The sequence below is a fragment of the Pezoporus occidentalis genome, unplaced genomic scaffold (assembly GCF_034315485.1).
Source record: "Pezoporus occidentalis ecotype Australia unplaced genomic scaffold, CSIRO_AGI_Poc_V1 ctg40, whole genome shotgun sequence".
Lineage (NCBI taxonomy): Eukaryota > Metazoa > Chordata > Aves > Psittaciformes > Psittacidae > Pezoporus > Pezoporus occidentalis.
Genome location: NW_026915725.1, coordinates 1516408 through 1532670, shown reverse-complemented (window position 1 = coordinate 1532670; position 16263 = coordinate 1516408). Strand labels below are relative to the sequence as shown.

The window sequence follows — 16263 nt, the reverse complement described above, 5'->3', positions numbered from 1 at the left end:
TTTTATACTCAAAATCTAAGAGTTTAATTTTATTTCAAAACATTTTGTGAATTGTACAGATGAGAGCTATATGTAACAACTTTTATAAGAAGCTACATAGTTATATTAGTTGAATGTTTTCTTTTGAATAGTTGGCAGCATCACTTTCTTCTGAGAATTTAGGGGCACTTCTTGGAGATGCATGGATAGAGAAAAAGGAGGAAAGAGAGAATATCTGAAAAACAGTCCTTACTCATTTGCAATGTAGATAACTTTGTGCTTCTCAATTACATCTATGTCATGCTCCAGTTGTTTCATCTGTATTTCCAGCTTTTCTTTATTTAACTTCTTGGGAATGGTGTCCATTTCTACTGGAAGACTCTGAAATTCACGATGCACTTCCTCCCAGTTCTTTTTCAGCCCCTAATGCCATTAAATGAAAAGGAAATATATGAAAATGCAACAAGAATTATCTTAAAAACTGCACTACAGAAACCACTTCCCTGTAAACAGCAACCTGGCTACCACAGATATCGCCACATCACACAGAGTGGTGTTAACTACTTTAAGTAATCACAAATAGCACCAATACTTGGAACTCCAGCCAAAATTCAACGGCAGTTTCAGTTCATCTCACCACCAGCTTCATTTTCCATAACTGAGACTTTGCTGAGATCATGGACACCAAACTGATCCCACAATATTTTAACTTCAATGAAATACTTTGCAAAAATTCTAAATAATTGCATTTCCTAATCTACATATATGATAACATCTATGGGCAGCTTATTTAACATTTGAAGTGAAACCCCTCACTGTCACTGATGCTATCAACAATAATTTCAATAACTGTTAGCTTTCCTGAATGCTGCTATGCAAAGAATCACCTTACTAGATAAAGTGAACTGTATCTTCCATATATAAACCCCCAAGACTAAAGGCCTGCTTTAAAAAAAATATCATGCAGAGACAAACTTTTATCTGCCAACATATGCTGAATGGAACCAGGCTGTGGTAGAAAAATTAAATGTAAAACATGTCTTTATATCCTCACAATTACTGCAACAATTGTTCTTACTTTATCTCCTCAAAAGGATATTAAAAATCTACACATCCTATACATGCATATACGAGGATTTAGTAGAGTTTATTCAGTGCATCAAATGTCCTTTTGAGACCTATGGGTGAACTTATCAATCACACCTACTACAAGGGACTCATACAGCAATTGCTAAATAATACAGTATGACTAGCAATGAAAAAACATTTTTCCAAAGCATTTTTGGCTGTCAGTTCTATTTCCTTAGTGGAGATCTTAGGAACCATTCAGTCCCCAAGAGAACTGAAGTTACTCTCCTGGGAACTGCAGCTTTCAACTTTCCTCTATAACTAAAATGAGATTCAGCTGACACATTGATTTTATGGCATGTTGTGATTTCCAACCTCATATCCTTCTTCTCCATTGTCATCAAGCACCTCTTTTCCCAGACTGGCTAATTGATTAACATTCTGAAGTTAAATTTAGAGGAATTATTCTTAATACTTATTTAGCTTTGAAGATTGTTGCTTTTATTTAGAACTCACTTAAAAACTTGTCTGATTTTGTCCACTGTATGAACTGATTTAACAGAAAAAAAAAGAAGACCTCTCCTTGTCAATAATAAGAAAAACACTTTTAAATATGAACTAATATTCAAAGCAGTGTATTTATTGCACAGCAGTTTGTGTTTTTTGCATATTTGTATTAAGCATCTAAGTGTTGTCCATAAAGGTATTCCAACAGTACTCACGTACAAATATCTACATAAGTTTAAAAACCCTACTTCAACATGTGAAACTTAGAGCAACAAGGCTATTTATGTACTTCCTTGCAATGCTACTTGTCTCTGCAATACAATGTTGTAAATTACTTAAAGTAAATCTCCTAGTCTACAAGGCATCAGGTATAGTTTATGAATACACAGCCATGAAAATAAATACTGTATTTCCAAAACTTTCATGGAAGAGTCATTTATAGCTTCTTTTAAATAATTGGTCTTTGTGTACATTAGTAAAACTAGTTTGGAAATCACTGAAAAATGTGAATTTTTAAACACATGGGAGCATGCACTCATCATAATTTACTCTGCCCCTACAGAGTGGGGAGATCAAAATCAGATTGTAACTCCCTCTATAAAAATCTCCCTCAGAGCTCCTCTAACAGCAATGTAATACGCTGACCACTATTGCTATGGGCTAGATCACAAACTGAATATCTAACTCTATATAAGGAATTCTTCTACATGCTGGATCAGTGAGAAGTATGTACTGCATTTATCAACATTCTCTTTTATGCTCCCAACCAAAGTAAGTGTAATGGAGAGTTCAACAGATGTTGGCCCAAATTATTCCCCTTTATTTTTATGAGTTCATGAAGCTTGATTTTATTCTCAAACATCTATTGCCACATATTCTTTCAAATCAGATAGAGCACATGTGTTCACTAACAATGTCAATTATTTTAAAAGAGAGGAATTCCCATCTGTCTACAGCTGAGCACTGGGTAGAAGCCATATACCCTGGGGGCACTAATTCCTCCTGACAATATAACTGTATAACTAATCTGGCCCATGAAAGAGCAATCATTTTTGAAAAATTTAAAAGAAAATACTGAGTTAATGAAAAAAAACCCCCAACCTTTTAAATTAAAAAATATTTCAGTGCACTCCTGTATTTTAAAAATATAGAACATATTTTTAATCAAACTAAATGCAGAATTGTGAGCAGCTGAACTCACATGCCTTTTTGCACATGTATTTTTGCTGCATAGTTAACTTGTTGGACCATCAGTTTGTCCCATGCCTTTCCCCCCATAAAAATATCTTGATCTTCACCCTTCCTATCTACTGGAATTGAACTCCTTGTAAAACTGGACTAGAACTAGCTGTATCAGCTCTGTTCTGTTCTGTTTACAACTATTCTATAGCTCCATCTAGCGAAAAAGTAGCTAATTAAAATCTAGTATACTATCATTTATATGGACTTACGTTACATTGTTTAATCTCTTTATAGATGTTACAAATTACACTAAATCAAAATATGCACCTGCAGGAGAGTTTTCCTTTCTTCATCAGTTAGCCGTTTCATGGCTTTTTTCCTGAGATTCTCCAAGATACTGGTCTCATATTCTTTCTGAGCTCTCTCCCTTTCTTCATTTCTCCGTGTTACATATTTTGGTATAACACCATAATCCTATAATGGTAAGGAAGAATTTTCTTATATATGCTTCTAAGAAGGAAACAAAGACATACCTGCCATCCATAGTACATTACATTTGCAAAGACAGCTTGAAATGGAATTTTGTGTGACAAAGAAATAAAATCTCACGTTGTTGTTTTCTTTGAAGTATCAAACAAGATTGTAGCCCAAGCAAAATGCATAAACAATTCCCTTCATTTTCTTTTTACAACCTTGGAAGACAACAGGACACAGGAACCAAAATGTCTATTCATAAGAACTGATGGTTGAGTGTGGAGTTTGGAACCTGTTAATGACAGCAAGCTATTTTACATTTTTATATGGTGCCAGATCCTACATTCTGAAACACATTCCTTACTTTCTTTGAAAGCCCTTCCTGCGTTCTGATTTTTGCTGAACATTGTATGCCGCAGAAGAGAGTGAATAGTGTTAACACATAAAGGAAATTGGACTAGATACAGATGACAAACTATCCCGTACTGGATGTAGCAGAATTGTGATTCTGGGAGAAAAAATAATTTCTGAATATCCCAGATGTATTTGGGGGAACACATTTATTTTGCCTTTTCCTTTGTAAAATGAAGCCTGCCTAGCTCTGCCAGAAGGTACTGGAGTCTACCTTCTTTCTACCAAATGCTAAATGATCGCAAATCTTTTAGTGTTGGGCAGCACCATGACTAGCATTGTTTATGTGTATGTTTAGCCATGCAAAAGTACTGCAAGGGCTGCCAGTTCACTTTTTTTTTACCTTCGCTGTCATGAGTTGCGTCATGCGTCATGTCTCTTTTTGCATAGCGCTCTGTCATGAGTTATCTATTTAGATTAGCCAAACTCCTGATACATCTTGTTTTTCTGAGTAGTGGAATTGACTGGTTTTGTGCTTGGAGGAGCTGGTCCTTAAAGGCAGCCTAGCTCTCCAAACCTCCTCTGCTTTCCATAGCTGTCTCCTACGGGGTCCTACCTACTAGCTTCCTGAATAAAATGATGTTACCTCTCCTGAAGTACAGGATTTGTACACCACCTCCTGCCTCCCTGAGGAGGAGGGGATCTTGAAGTACTTTATTGCCTGTGCAACCAAGACTAATACTGATTATCACATCTCTAACCAGTTCTTACTCATTTTTAAGTAGTAGAACCAGAAAAGCATGACCACTGGTTGGCTCATCCACCATCTTTGTTAAAAAGCTGTTGCTGACATGTTTCAGGAGCCCATTTGGATTGCTTTCATCCCATTGTGCTGCTCTTTCAGCAGATACCAAGGAGGACGAAGTCTTCCACAAGAAGCTGCACTGTGATTTGAATATTTCCTCAAGTTGTTCACCTGATTGGGTAGTCCATAACAAATAGACTTTTGACACTTACTGGACTTTGCTTTGATCCTGACCCACAAGCTCAACCAGCCTGTTGCCAGTTCCACAGAAGACCTCTGTATATATGAGCAGCTCCTTTATCCAAAGGGCAACCCTACCTCTTCATCCCTGCCCATCTTTCCTAAAGACCACGTATTCACTCATCACAGAACTCCATTTGTCTGCCCATTAGATACTCCCTGGGTTCCCAATGCAACACATATGCTACTGCTTTAGCAGCACCATTCTGCCAGTGTTTTGCTGACAGCATAAGCGAGTGAATAAAGAGCAAGGCAAGGCCCAACTCTAGTGCCAGTGATTTCTCCTTGATGAATTTCAGGTGTCTACCACAAATAGCAGTGGTATCTAAACATCTCAGAAAGAATCATAAACATTCCATAGGAGAATGCAATAGAAAAACTAAAACAGGCATTGCTACTAGTATTTCCACTATAATTTAATACAGCTTACCTTTTTCTTAACATATTTTGGAAGAAGTCCTGAAGTTTCAAGTAGGTATTTATCTCCCTGTCTTCTATCAACATAAATAGGTTGAGGCTTTTTAGGCAGCCCTGTGATAACAGCAACTGCATTTGTATTTATAAAATTCTTTTTACTCTGAATTCCCATAACTGGGCGATCTGTCCTCCGTGGCACTGATAATTCAGGCAATTTCTCAGGATCCTGTTCTTTTTTTCCTGTGAATTGAGCATGTAAACATTCTCAGCGATAGCCATGACGATTTTTCAAAAGGGAAAAATGTACAAGATTACATACAAAATAGAAATCAACTGTATCAACAATTTAAGAACTGGCTAGGAATGTACTATAATAAAAACGAGTATGATTGTTTGGCGTAACAGAAACTTTATAATCTAAGAAATGCTATGTTGCTTTAGATGGGTTTTCCTTACAATACGCCACTCATTTCCTCTTAACTGAAGTAGTATGGGACTTTTTTTCAATTAAAACTACTTTTATCAGAATTGCTCATTGTTAACTAATGCCCTTAGACATTAATGGCTCTGCCCAGTCTCATCTGGGGCATTTACCCCACACCCTACGGCTCAGAAACCCTGTTTCAGGTCAGCTCTGTGTTGTCAGTGCCTGGCTGAGCTGTCTCAGCCATGCCTGCCCCTAGTCCTATTCTTGAAAAGCTATGTGGAATCAGTGGATGGACCTAACCCTTGGCCCATCTAGCCTGATGGCTGCTAGGCCAGTGATAGGACACATCTCATCACCACCCCAGCTCTGCTTGCCTGACTCTGGTTTGGTGGACTGCACCCTGTTGGTGAGGTCATTGCCCAGCCTGCAACCGTTTCTGGCTCACCTCCCTGTAGGGAAAAGCCCTGCCCTTGCTACTCCCTCACACTTGCAAACAACTTCTCACAATCCTTTGTCTTGATAATACAGAAACTCTTCCTTTTCAGTGTTATCATTTCTCCAAGGCATCAACAGAAGGTCAGTAGCCTCCTGAGTAGTCTCACTTTAGGGGAGTGATGAGAGACAACTCATTTCCCACCAGACATAACTCTTAAATCACAGCGATTATCAGAGATAATGATTTGATTTGGGTTGTCTGAGTTCATGTTCTTTGGCAGAAAACAAGTGTAATGTCACTAGTGACAGAGTTCATTCCTACAACAGCTGGTTTCCTGATGATGACCCCACAAACCAGTGTTTTCCTGGGTTTTGTTTTCACAACATGACGGCTTGCTATAACTTAGTACTGTAGAACACACAGACTTAAATCTTTATTTCTCTTTGGATGTCTTTTGGATAAGAACCCTCACTTCTGGAACCAGCAACTGAGCTTGGTTAAAACAAATGCCAGAGTTCAGTAGTACAAGAATCAGCTGGAGTTAGGAAACACACCTTTTGTGAGGAAGTGGTGTGTCATCAGACTCTAAAACAATATTATTGGGGGGGAGGAAATCAATCTTTTTGTTTTGTCCCTGCAATGTATTTTTTAACCCAGTTTTGAAGGCAGCACATATACCACAAACACAGTGCTATAATCCCATTTAGAAAACTGACGATTAAATTCCAAGTGATGAAAGTGACATGTTTTAAAGGAGGTGATGGAGCAGTGTAAATTCTCTAGGGCAGGCATGAAATTCCAGCCAACAAAGGTACAAGAATTCTTGGTGTTAAAGGTAGAGTTCCTTCTCAAGATCTGTGAGGATCTAATCCTGGCAATGAAATTACTAGCCTGGATTAAAGCTATGATGTGTCATAGTTATTTTGAGGCTTTGGAACATTGACTCCAAATGCAAACACCAAAACACATATTGCTATTATGAAGCCCTGAATTAACAAGTTGAAATAGAAATACTGTGAGGTGCTTGCCTGAGAAAAATGAGACCGAGTGCTGTATGTCTTTGTCTATAGCAAATTTAAAGCAGACAACACTAATCTTACAAGTACTTAAAAGGGATCTTACAGACTGCTCCAATTTGTTGGTGAATCAACCTTCTTTCCTATGGCCATCTAAAATGCTAGTGTGGTAATTTAACAAGGTCTTGAGCTTGGAAGCATTCATGGTTAGATGTCATGAAGTATTACATTCCAGTATACTGAACGCTGTTCAGGTTTCCTGAAAAGGTGAAGGCTTTACTTAAAACTGACCCAGGATGCCTACAGGATCTCTGGGACCAAAGCTTACCTTCATGTTCTAATAATCTGTATTGCCTGAGGCATTAAGCCTCCAAAGGCTCCTGGGACAACCTGTATTTTCAGTGCTAAAGCCATTTGCATGTGCCATGCAAATTTGAGTGCTGGACTCCTCCATTCTCTTAGAGAGCTTTTATTTTTCAATATATATATAAATATACATATATATATGCTGTATGTTAAGATCTTCTATATTTCCAGGCTAAAACCAACTTCAAGCTGAAACTTTATAACTCAATTACAAATTCTGACAGCAATGTACCTAGAACTCCAGCAGTACTAAGAAGGTCAAGCCACACTTGCAGACCTGTCCATACGCCTGAACATTAGAACTGTCCACTCCTTATATCCAGAATTATGGTTGGTGCCCAAAGATAGGATTCATTTTGCAACTAAATACTCCAATTTTCTTATTTCTGTGACATGCAGCTCACCCAAAAAATCTATGAACACTGCCAGCCAATTCAATGCTATGAGATTAAGAGCTGACAGTGCTGAAAAGTAAAAGCTGTATGAAGCTTATAACATTCAGAAAGGCATACATTTTTTCCTGTACCTCTTTAAGCATTAAAAACAATTATTTCACTTTAATACTCCCCTTCATATTATTTACTTTAATATTAATGATCAGTTGCAGAAAAGTCATGCAAATCTATACTATATAATTACAAATTGAAATGTCAGCAAGATAGAACATACCAACAACACATCTTCAACATCTGGATAGCTGCAGCCAAGAGAGAGAGAATTTTTCTTTGTTTCAGCTGGTTTTGTACTGCATGGCAGTAAATACTTACTGTATTTTCTAATCACATATATAATCTCCTTGTTGTTTGTTTCAGTATTTTGCACAATAAGAAACATTTTTGTAAAATAAAAAAATATTTTTGATAAGTACCATAAAAGAAACAATAGAAACTATCCCAGCATACAAAAATTATTTTAAAAATAATAAAAAAAAAGATTCTCTGTAACTGTTACTTTCAACACTTATATTATCAGTTTTAAAATAACAATAATAAAAAATTACATTCCATGTATTTTATGTCTACACTCACTTGCTGGTAGCTTGAGTTCCTTTGAATGTTTCTGCAGAAAATTTTTTGGAGATGGCACTGCAACTTTTGCTGGTCCCATAGTTTTCCACTGAGCTTTGTTTTTCTCTGCTTCACACTTCACAGATGGTCTATATATGGATACATACCTTAAACATTAAAAAATAGCCATAAAGAAGTTAAGGGTCAGAAAATTATTAAAAGTCCTCTCAAAAGAATGCATATTTTTGCAATAGTTCATGCCAAAAGCTGTAAGCTATTTTGTTTTGTAGTCTCTCCCAAATAAAGGCCATCACTCATACAACTTTCATACTAAGGCTAAGCCCAGGACTGCACTGACAAGTGGCTTCTTTGATTCTGAAGTCAGCTTGCTTCTTCCTCCTTCTCGCGTCTCCAGGGTCAGTAATATCACACTTATGGAATGGTTCCTGCATGCACTGTTCATATAGGTACCGAAACAGACATTTGAAACTCAACAAAACCTAAATTCTGGAAATAAACTGCTTTGACTATTGCTTGCATGACTTAATTTTGATGTTGTGCATTACAAACTTTGGTCTTTATTTTCTAATACACTCAATTTTGAGAAGTTTTTTTTAATGTGGGTATTTGTTCTGTCCAAAACCACAACCAAAATATAAAGCTGTTGTGCATCTACAGGAAAATAATAATAATGAACCTACTTTGCTAATTTTCTGTACTTGTTTGTAGTATGAAAAAAGTATCTCATTACTGACTGTCCACTGTATCATTGTCTCAATGTTCCTGTTGAACCGTCTGTACTGTAAGTTACTAGATGAGATGGATGACTGCTCTAAAATAGCCCAGCAAACTGTGTATTTCTTATATTAAATAGATTCAAACTATGGTCCCGAGCTATTGTAATCAGCGGTGGGTTTGGCACAAACTGAAACGGCTAATGTGAAAATTGGTAAGGCCTCAGACATGAAAAGATGTACACATGCAGTAAGCACACGCTGCTCTTTTCATTTAGTGTTGCATATGGCACTGTGACTTCTACTTTAATCAAAAGCATGCAAACGTGTTCCCCAAAAGAAGCCAAATGCTGATCATTAGCTTGCTAACAGCATCTTGAATCTATCTGAAGGACTGAGCTGTCACAGATGTTTTTCTTAGGGAGCAGAACTTCCTGCTCCTAAGGCTAAGGCTACCTCATTGTACCTTTTAAAATCTGCCCATCTTTAGGTAAAATGTGAGATTAATTTATGGAGGGCAAAAGCTGATGAACAATTGTGCTTTTCTTTCACAGAAAAAAAAAATGTGTTTATGGAAAAAAAAAAATCATGTTTTCATGTAAGAAAAAAAATCCATAGTACAACCTATCTTACACAAGTAATGAAACAGTTTGAAAGAAACAGTGTAATGATGAGCTAGTGAATGGGGAATCATATTAGCAACAGTGATAAAAGGTTTCGTATGTTAGCTGCAAATGTCCAATGGATGTATTTGTATTGGACTTACTGAAAATGCGGAGTAATGTTGTCTTATGGAGATTTGGTGTCCAAAGTCAGAAAGAGGATTATGTACATAATATATATATAATTCCAGAAATACCTCTAATTATAAGGAATGAGATTTTATTTGTTTGGGCTTTTTTTTTTTTTCTGTTAAGTTCCTGGTAAACAGCTATAGACATAGGCACAAACCCCCCACATTCATAAATCATTACACTTCTCACCATTTGCTAGGGGTTGCATTGTAGCCACACAGTAGAGAAAGGTAGTGACTTCATGAGGAGTTTGACCTACCAGGGTTCACACAGCCTTGGAATGCAAAAGTGAATGAGAAGATATTCAGTTTACTACATATTGGCATACGGTAAAGGTGTCTTTGTAGACAGCTACAGGCATTCCTTTGGACAAAGGGATGTAGCAGTTGTAACTTCTCAGTGACTTCTTAGGCCAAGAAAGTGGCTAAATGTTGTCATACACCACTATCATAGGGTTAGAGAGTGTTGGCAGGAAAAAAACATGATCATGGGGGACTTCAGAACCTTAACCCACTTATTATATGCCAAGGGGAAAAAAGACTTACTCTTCTAGGTGGCAGCTTGGGACATCAAAGTTGGGGAAATGGGGATGTTTGCTGTGGTTTCATTAGTAGCGTGAAACTGGCCAGTTCAGAGTGAAACATATATGATTTTTTTTATTATTTTTCTTAAGACCCTAAATTCTGTATGCATTAGTTGAAACTGGTCAGATCACACTATTAACCAGGTTCAACACTGTTGTTACCAGCTGGATATTGGGCACATTGTGAAGCAAAGCCAAAAGTGGGATGACAACAGAAGTCAATGAGATCAGAAGGGGATTTAGTCAGATTGTACCCAACCTAAGGAATCTCTTGCCTAAACTGAACCTGATGGTCATGGAGTCTCCAAATCCCTGAATAGGATTAGGAGAGGAGTGGATTTAGTGTGCTGTGTGCCTTGCCATACTGTCATTTCACTTTCCTCTGCCTGCCAAAGGCATCTTTCATTTACATTGGAAACAAAAAAAGATGTACGAGCTATTTTTACATGGAAAAGGTTCATAACTGAGAATCTCACAAGTCTGAACCCTTTTACTTGAAAGGGGATAATTATCTTTGTTCTAACGAGTGTCACTGATATTTCTACTCATCTTCAAGCTATTATGACCTACTTTAAACTTTCTCTGAAAATGCTAACTGTAACACCTTTGTTTCATATAATGTAATAGGGACTTGAGAAAACATGTTTCCATAATATCAAATAAGAATTTTACCAAAGCTCTCAAAAGAATTAATACTAGAGGGGGCAAAAGGCTTTTTAAAAATATTTCTAAGGTAAGAAAGATTTATGTTTGATGCTGATTCTATGTTTGTAAGGGGTAAGAAAGAGAAGCAAAGCAGCAATGTCAGAAGAGACACCTAACACATGAAAGGAATGAAAGAGTGACACTGAAAAAAAAAAAAAATTTAAAAAGCCAACTTGCCAGCTGCTCACTGAAAAAATTGTGTGTGAGTGACAAGGATGTCATGTAATTCCCCTGTGTGGACAGAGTGCTTTGCAAATTCTTTGTCAATGAATAAGATGGCATTCACCAAACTGAATCATCAGCTCACGGAGCAGGCTGTAAATCCGCAGATGTTTGTTAGTGACTCATTGGGAGGAGCAATAAGTGTGCAAAGACTAGTTTGGTTTCCTTAAACTACCTGTTACCAGTGAGAAGCATTGCCTTCCCAGCACAAGTCACCCTGTGTGCAAATGGCACTGCGGTACCCACCTACCTGGGAGGTTTGACAGGCTTCTCCTCCAGGAGGGGCAGGAGGTTACTAATACTCTCCTCGGCATACGGCTTCTTCGCCCTGCGGCCGGACACAGAGAAGCGCCCGCCTGGCGGGGAGGACCCGAACATGGGGACCCCGCTAGCGTCCCCTCGCCGTTCGCAGCTCCCGGACGCCGCTCCTCGCCCTCCTCCGCACGGGCCGACACGCTTGTTGTCTCGCGGTTACCGGGGAAACCGCTGCTAGGCAACAGCGCCATGAGGGGGCGGAACCTACGCCACCACGCTTCCGCCTCTCCCCCGGCGGCAGGCGCTAGGGCCCGTGAAACAGCGCAGGCGCACCAGCTCCGAGCAGCGCCCGGCCCCGCGCAGGCGCAACTCGGGAAGTGAGGCCGGCAGCGCAGAATCCAGGGGCGCCGGGCGGCCTGAATGCGCCTGCGTCAAGGCTGAGGGCGGGGTCGCGGCTGGGGGGGCGGGTCCGGCAGATGTCTGCGCGTGCGCGTGGAGGGGAGTGGGGAAGGGGAGGCTGGGGGCGGGCAGGCGCGGTACCTGTGGCAGCTGGTTATTGCCTGTGCAGGTAGGTACGGGAGCGAGGCCGAGCCGAGCCGAGCCTGCAGGGCTGCTGCTCCCGACGGGAGGTGGGAGTTGGCCGGGTGGGAGGGTACGACTGACTCGGCTCTGTGGTGCCACCTTTCTGCCGTGCGGCGTGGCGCGGCCCGGCCCCTTCCTCCCATCGCACTTTTGACGCCTTCGGGGCCTCAGAACAGTGCAGGAGCTTGGTCTGTGGGATGGGTGAAGTTGAGTGGTTTGCTTTGGGATTTAGGTGTGTTTTTTTTTTTCTCTACATAAAAGTTCTGAGAGAAGTCGATGGAAGTTGTCCCGTGTTAACAGATTTGAACTACGGTAATTATCAGCCTTGACCTACCTTGAGGTCTTTGGCAGCTGCAAACTGCCACTGGCTTGTTTGGTTACTGAATTCGAATCACATGTTGTGTTGTTGCAAACTTTGTGTCTATACCAATAGCCTGCCTAAAATGAAAAAAAATAAGGGTTTTCTGTGCAAATTCGTGCTTATTTCACCCCCCTCTTCTTCCTGATTTTCATGGAGATTTTGCCTGAAACATCACACACCAATCATGTGTTGCAGTTCGTGCTGATACACATTGATTTCTCTAAGCAAACAGTACAGTATTGAGAGCTGCTTGCTTAAACTTTGTTGGAGATCCAACTTTTGTAGTGACCTTTTTTGTTTGTTTTAAGGGTAGAGTGTCTTCATGATGTGTTTTTTCTCTCTCTCTCCTGCTTTACACAAACCACACTCAGTATAATGCTATTACAGGAGCTCTTCACAAATCACTTGGTTTGCCATCCCTCCAGAGGAGAATTGGATGCAACTTTTCCAGCCTTGCTGTGCACAAGCCTCTGCTTTTTCTGTGTATTTAAGTGAGTCTTGCATTTTATTCTTTTTAAAAACAAGTATAAGAAATCAGTGGTATGTTGGGAAGGCAGATGCATATTTTGTTAACATTTTGCTTATGAGAAGGTAATTTAGTTCATTTTTGTTATTTGTAAATGTGTTTGTTGCCCAGGAAGTTGTGAATACTCCATCCATGGCAGTGTTCAAGGCCAGGTTGGATGGAGTCTTGGGTGGCACAGTGCAAGGTGTCCTTGCCTATGGCTGGGGGGTTGGAACTAGATGATCTTAAGGTCCTTTCCAACCCTAACTAGTCTATGAGTCTTAAAAGTAAGTCTATGAAAGGAAAAACTGATTGGTTTTGAATTCCTTTAAACATTATTATTTGCAAACAGTTGTGTCATCTTAGGTTTGGATGTCCTTGTTTACCCTGAGAACATGGACTGCTTGAGGTTAGATTTGACAGTGGAAGTGAGCTATGCAGGAGAGGGGAATGAGTCTCACTATGAAAAATACCTTCCTGGCACTGATGAAATCAAAACTGGATTTATGTTTGCATTCTTGTTTTTCTGAATTTCCTGTCATTTAGGCTTTTTTCCCAGATGTTTGCTGAACGGCTAATGCTGTCTTTTTTCTTTTTGAAGCAGTTAAGTGGATTATCAAGTTGGCTTGAAAAAAAGCCAAAGCAAAAACTCTCCACAGCCCAGCAGAAGATGTTTCAAGTTGTTCAATATCAGCCTTTAAGACTAATAACCCAAACCAGTCTTTCTAGCATGTGTTTAAAACTGATGCCTTCAAGACCTGTTGCCTTTGCACAGATATGGAAGTCACGGTTCTCAAGCTATTCTCTTGTTGGAAACAAAAATATTATCCTGATGGGAGCTCCGGGTGCTGGGAAGACAACTGTTGGGAGAATAGTAGGTCAGAAACTAGATTGCCCTGTCATAGACATAGATGATGATGTCCTTGAAACAACCTGGAATATGAGTGTGTCGGAAAAACTGCAGGATGTTGGTAATGAGCAATTTTTAGAGGAGGAAGGAAAAGCCCTGTTGGAGTTCTCAGCATCTGGAAGTGTCATTTCCCTTACTGGGTCCAATCCAATGCATGCTGCTGGCATGCAGCATGTGAAGAAAAATGGAATAGTTGTTTATCTGGATGTACCCACCACAGTCATTATGAGCAGGCTGAAGTCAATGAAAGTGGATCGCATTGTGGGCCAGTCTCCTAGTGTTTCTCTCAAGGACATACTTCAGTTTAGGAAGCAGTTCTACAGGAGGTGGTGTGACATCCGTGTTCTTTGTGGAGGGGATATTACAGCAGAGGTTGCAGCAGAAAAGGTACTTGATGCTGTGAAGAGATACCAAAACTCAGAACTGGAAACTTTCATTTCAACTAGGTCTAGTAGGTCTGGAAGGAGTATGGAAAAAGACGCTGATAAATACTTCAGTGATGTTGTTACGCAGGGCTTAGCCTCTGATGGAGGACTTTTTGTTCCTGAGAAAGGACTTCCAAAATTCACTGCTGGAGAATGGCAGAGCCTAATAGAAGCAACTTATGTTGAAAGAGCCCAGGTGATACTAGAAAGATGTATACATCCTGCTGATATTCCTGCTTCTAAGCTGGCAGAAATTATTGAAACTGCTTATGGAGAAAACTTTGCATGTTCTAAAATTGCCCCAGTCAGGCATCTGACAGGCAATCAGTTTCTCCTTGAGTTATTTCATGGGCCAACAGCATCATTTAAAGATTTTGCATTACAGCTAGTGCCACATATATTTGCATACTGCATTCCCAGAAGCTGCAATTACTTGATTCTGGTAGCCACTTCTGGTGACACAGGAAGTGCTGTCCTAGATGGCTTTAGTCGTCTCCATGACACTGACAGACAGAGAATTGCTGTGATGATTTTTTTTCCTGAGGATGGAGTAAGCACAATTCAAAAATCACAGATGATTGGCTGTCAGAAGGAAAATGCCTTGTCAGTAGGTGTCAAATCTGATTTTGATTTTTGCCAGACGGCTATAAAGCAAATCTTTACTAATTCTGATTATACTGGCTTTCTTACAGTAGAATATGGAACAGCTTTAGCTGCAGCAAACTCCATAAACTGGGCACGACTGCTTCCTCAGATAGTTTATCATGCCTCTGCATACCTTGATCTTGTTCATCAAGATGTTATTCCTTTTGGAAGCCCTGTAGATGTTTGCATTCCTACAGGAAATTTTGGCAACATACTCTCTGCTTTGTATGCTAAAATGATGGGAATTCCTATTAGAAAATGTATTTGTGCGTCCAATGAAAATAATGTTTTGACCGACTTCATAAGGACAGGTGTTTATGATTTGAGGGGAAGAAAACTAATCCCAACTTTTTCACCAGCAGTAGATATTTTGAAGTCCTCCAATCTTGAGCGATACTTGCACCTGATTGCTAATGAAGATGGACAGCTGGTGACACAATTATATAACCAGCTGGAAAATCAGGGCCACTTCCAGCTGCAGGAAGATCTACTCAAAAAGCTTCAGCAAGACCTTGTGGCTGGATGGTGCTCTGAGGAAGACTGCCTGGCCGCCATTCACTCTGTGTACAGTACTACAGGGTATATTTTGGATACACACACAGCTATCGCTAAAGTAGTTGCAGATAGATTACAAGACAGAACCTGCCCAATTATTATTTCATCTACAGCTCATTATTCTAAGTTTGCACCTGCTATCTTGAGGGCCTTGAAGATTGCAGAAATAAACCAGAATCCATTAAGTCAGCTTCACTTGCTGAGTTCTTACAGCCCTCTCCCTCCAGTCCACTGGGGCCTGTTAGAGACCCTGAAAAAAAAGGGCAACGAAGATTACCAGGTCTGTGCTGCTGATATGAGTATGCTGATGTCCACTATAGAAACCTTAATTCAGAATCATTTTATGAGAGTGCACTGAGCAACTGATCAGGTGTCCATGGTGTCAGTTGTGATACCTACTTAGCAAGCCGCATGTCTTAACAAAGTGATGATTTGCCTGGCCTGTGTCCAGTCCGCAGCACACCACCTGCAGTTTTATACTCTATTGTTGAGTTTTCAGCAGTGTTTTTAAGTAGCACGTGTAGTGGTGAAAGGTTGTGAATTGAGAGTGTAAAAGACTGGAATACTTTTTTGCAGATCATACATAGCAGAGACACCAGTACTGCCAGCTTTCCTTGGCAGTGCTGTCTCCTTTGCAAGCCTGAAGCATCCTCCATGGAGGAAGGAAGATAATGAAGTCTGACCTTTCTAAACCTAGTAACTCTTTCTTGTT

General features: G+C 39.8%; 2 protein-coding genes across 4 annotated transcripts; one reads left to right on the top strand and one right to left on the bottom strand.

The window, feature by feature from the left end:
- On the bottom strand, positions 1-11691 carry ENKUR (enkurin, TRPC channel interacting protein). The gene is made up of 5 exons (XM_062633589.1): positions 11564-11691; positions 8297-8442; positions 5037-5263; positions 3064-3210; positions 1-402 (listed from the first exon to the last, which is right to left on the bottom strand). The coding sequence occupies exons 1-5, from the start codon at positions 11689-11691 to the stop codon at positions 229-231; spliced, it is 822 nt and encodes a 273-aa protein (XP_062489573.1). The 3' UTR covers positions 1-228.
- Positions 11692-12365: 674 nt separating this feature from the next.
- On the top strand, positions 12366-16004 carry THNSL1 (threonine synthase like 1). Of its 3 annotated transcripts, XM_062633587.1 has the most exons (3): positions 12366-12382; positions 12899-13002; positions 13621-16004. In XM_062633587.1, exon 3 carries the CDS (start codon positions 13687-13689, stop codon positions 15907-15909), a length of 2223 nt encoding a protein of 740 aa, XP_062489571.1. In that variant the 5' UTR covers positions 12366-12382; positions 12899-13002; positions 13621-13686; the 3' UTR covers positions 15910-16004. The 3 variants fall into 3 exon arrangements, with proteins under 3 accessions (XP_062489571.1, XP_062489569.1, XP_062489570.1); XM_062633585.1 differs by lacking the exon at positions 12366-12382 and having other exon boundaries at positions 12746-13002; XM_062633586.1 differs by lacking the exon at positions 12366-12382 and having other exon boundaries at positions 12746-13002; positions 13618-16004.
- Positions 16005-16263: the final 259 nt, after the last annotated feature.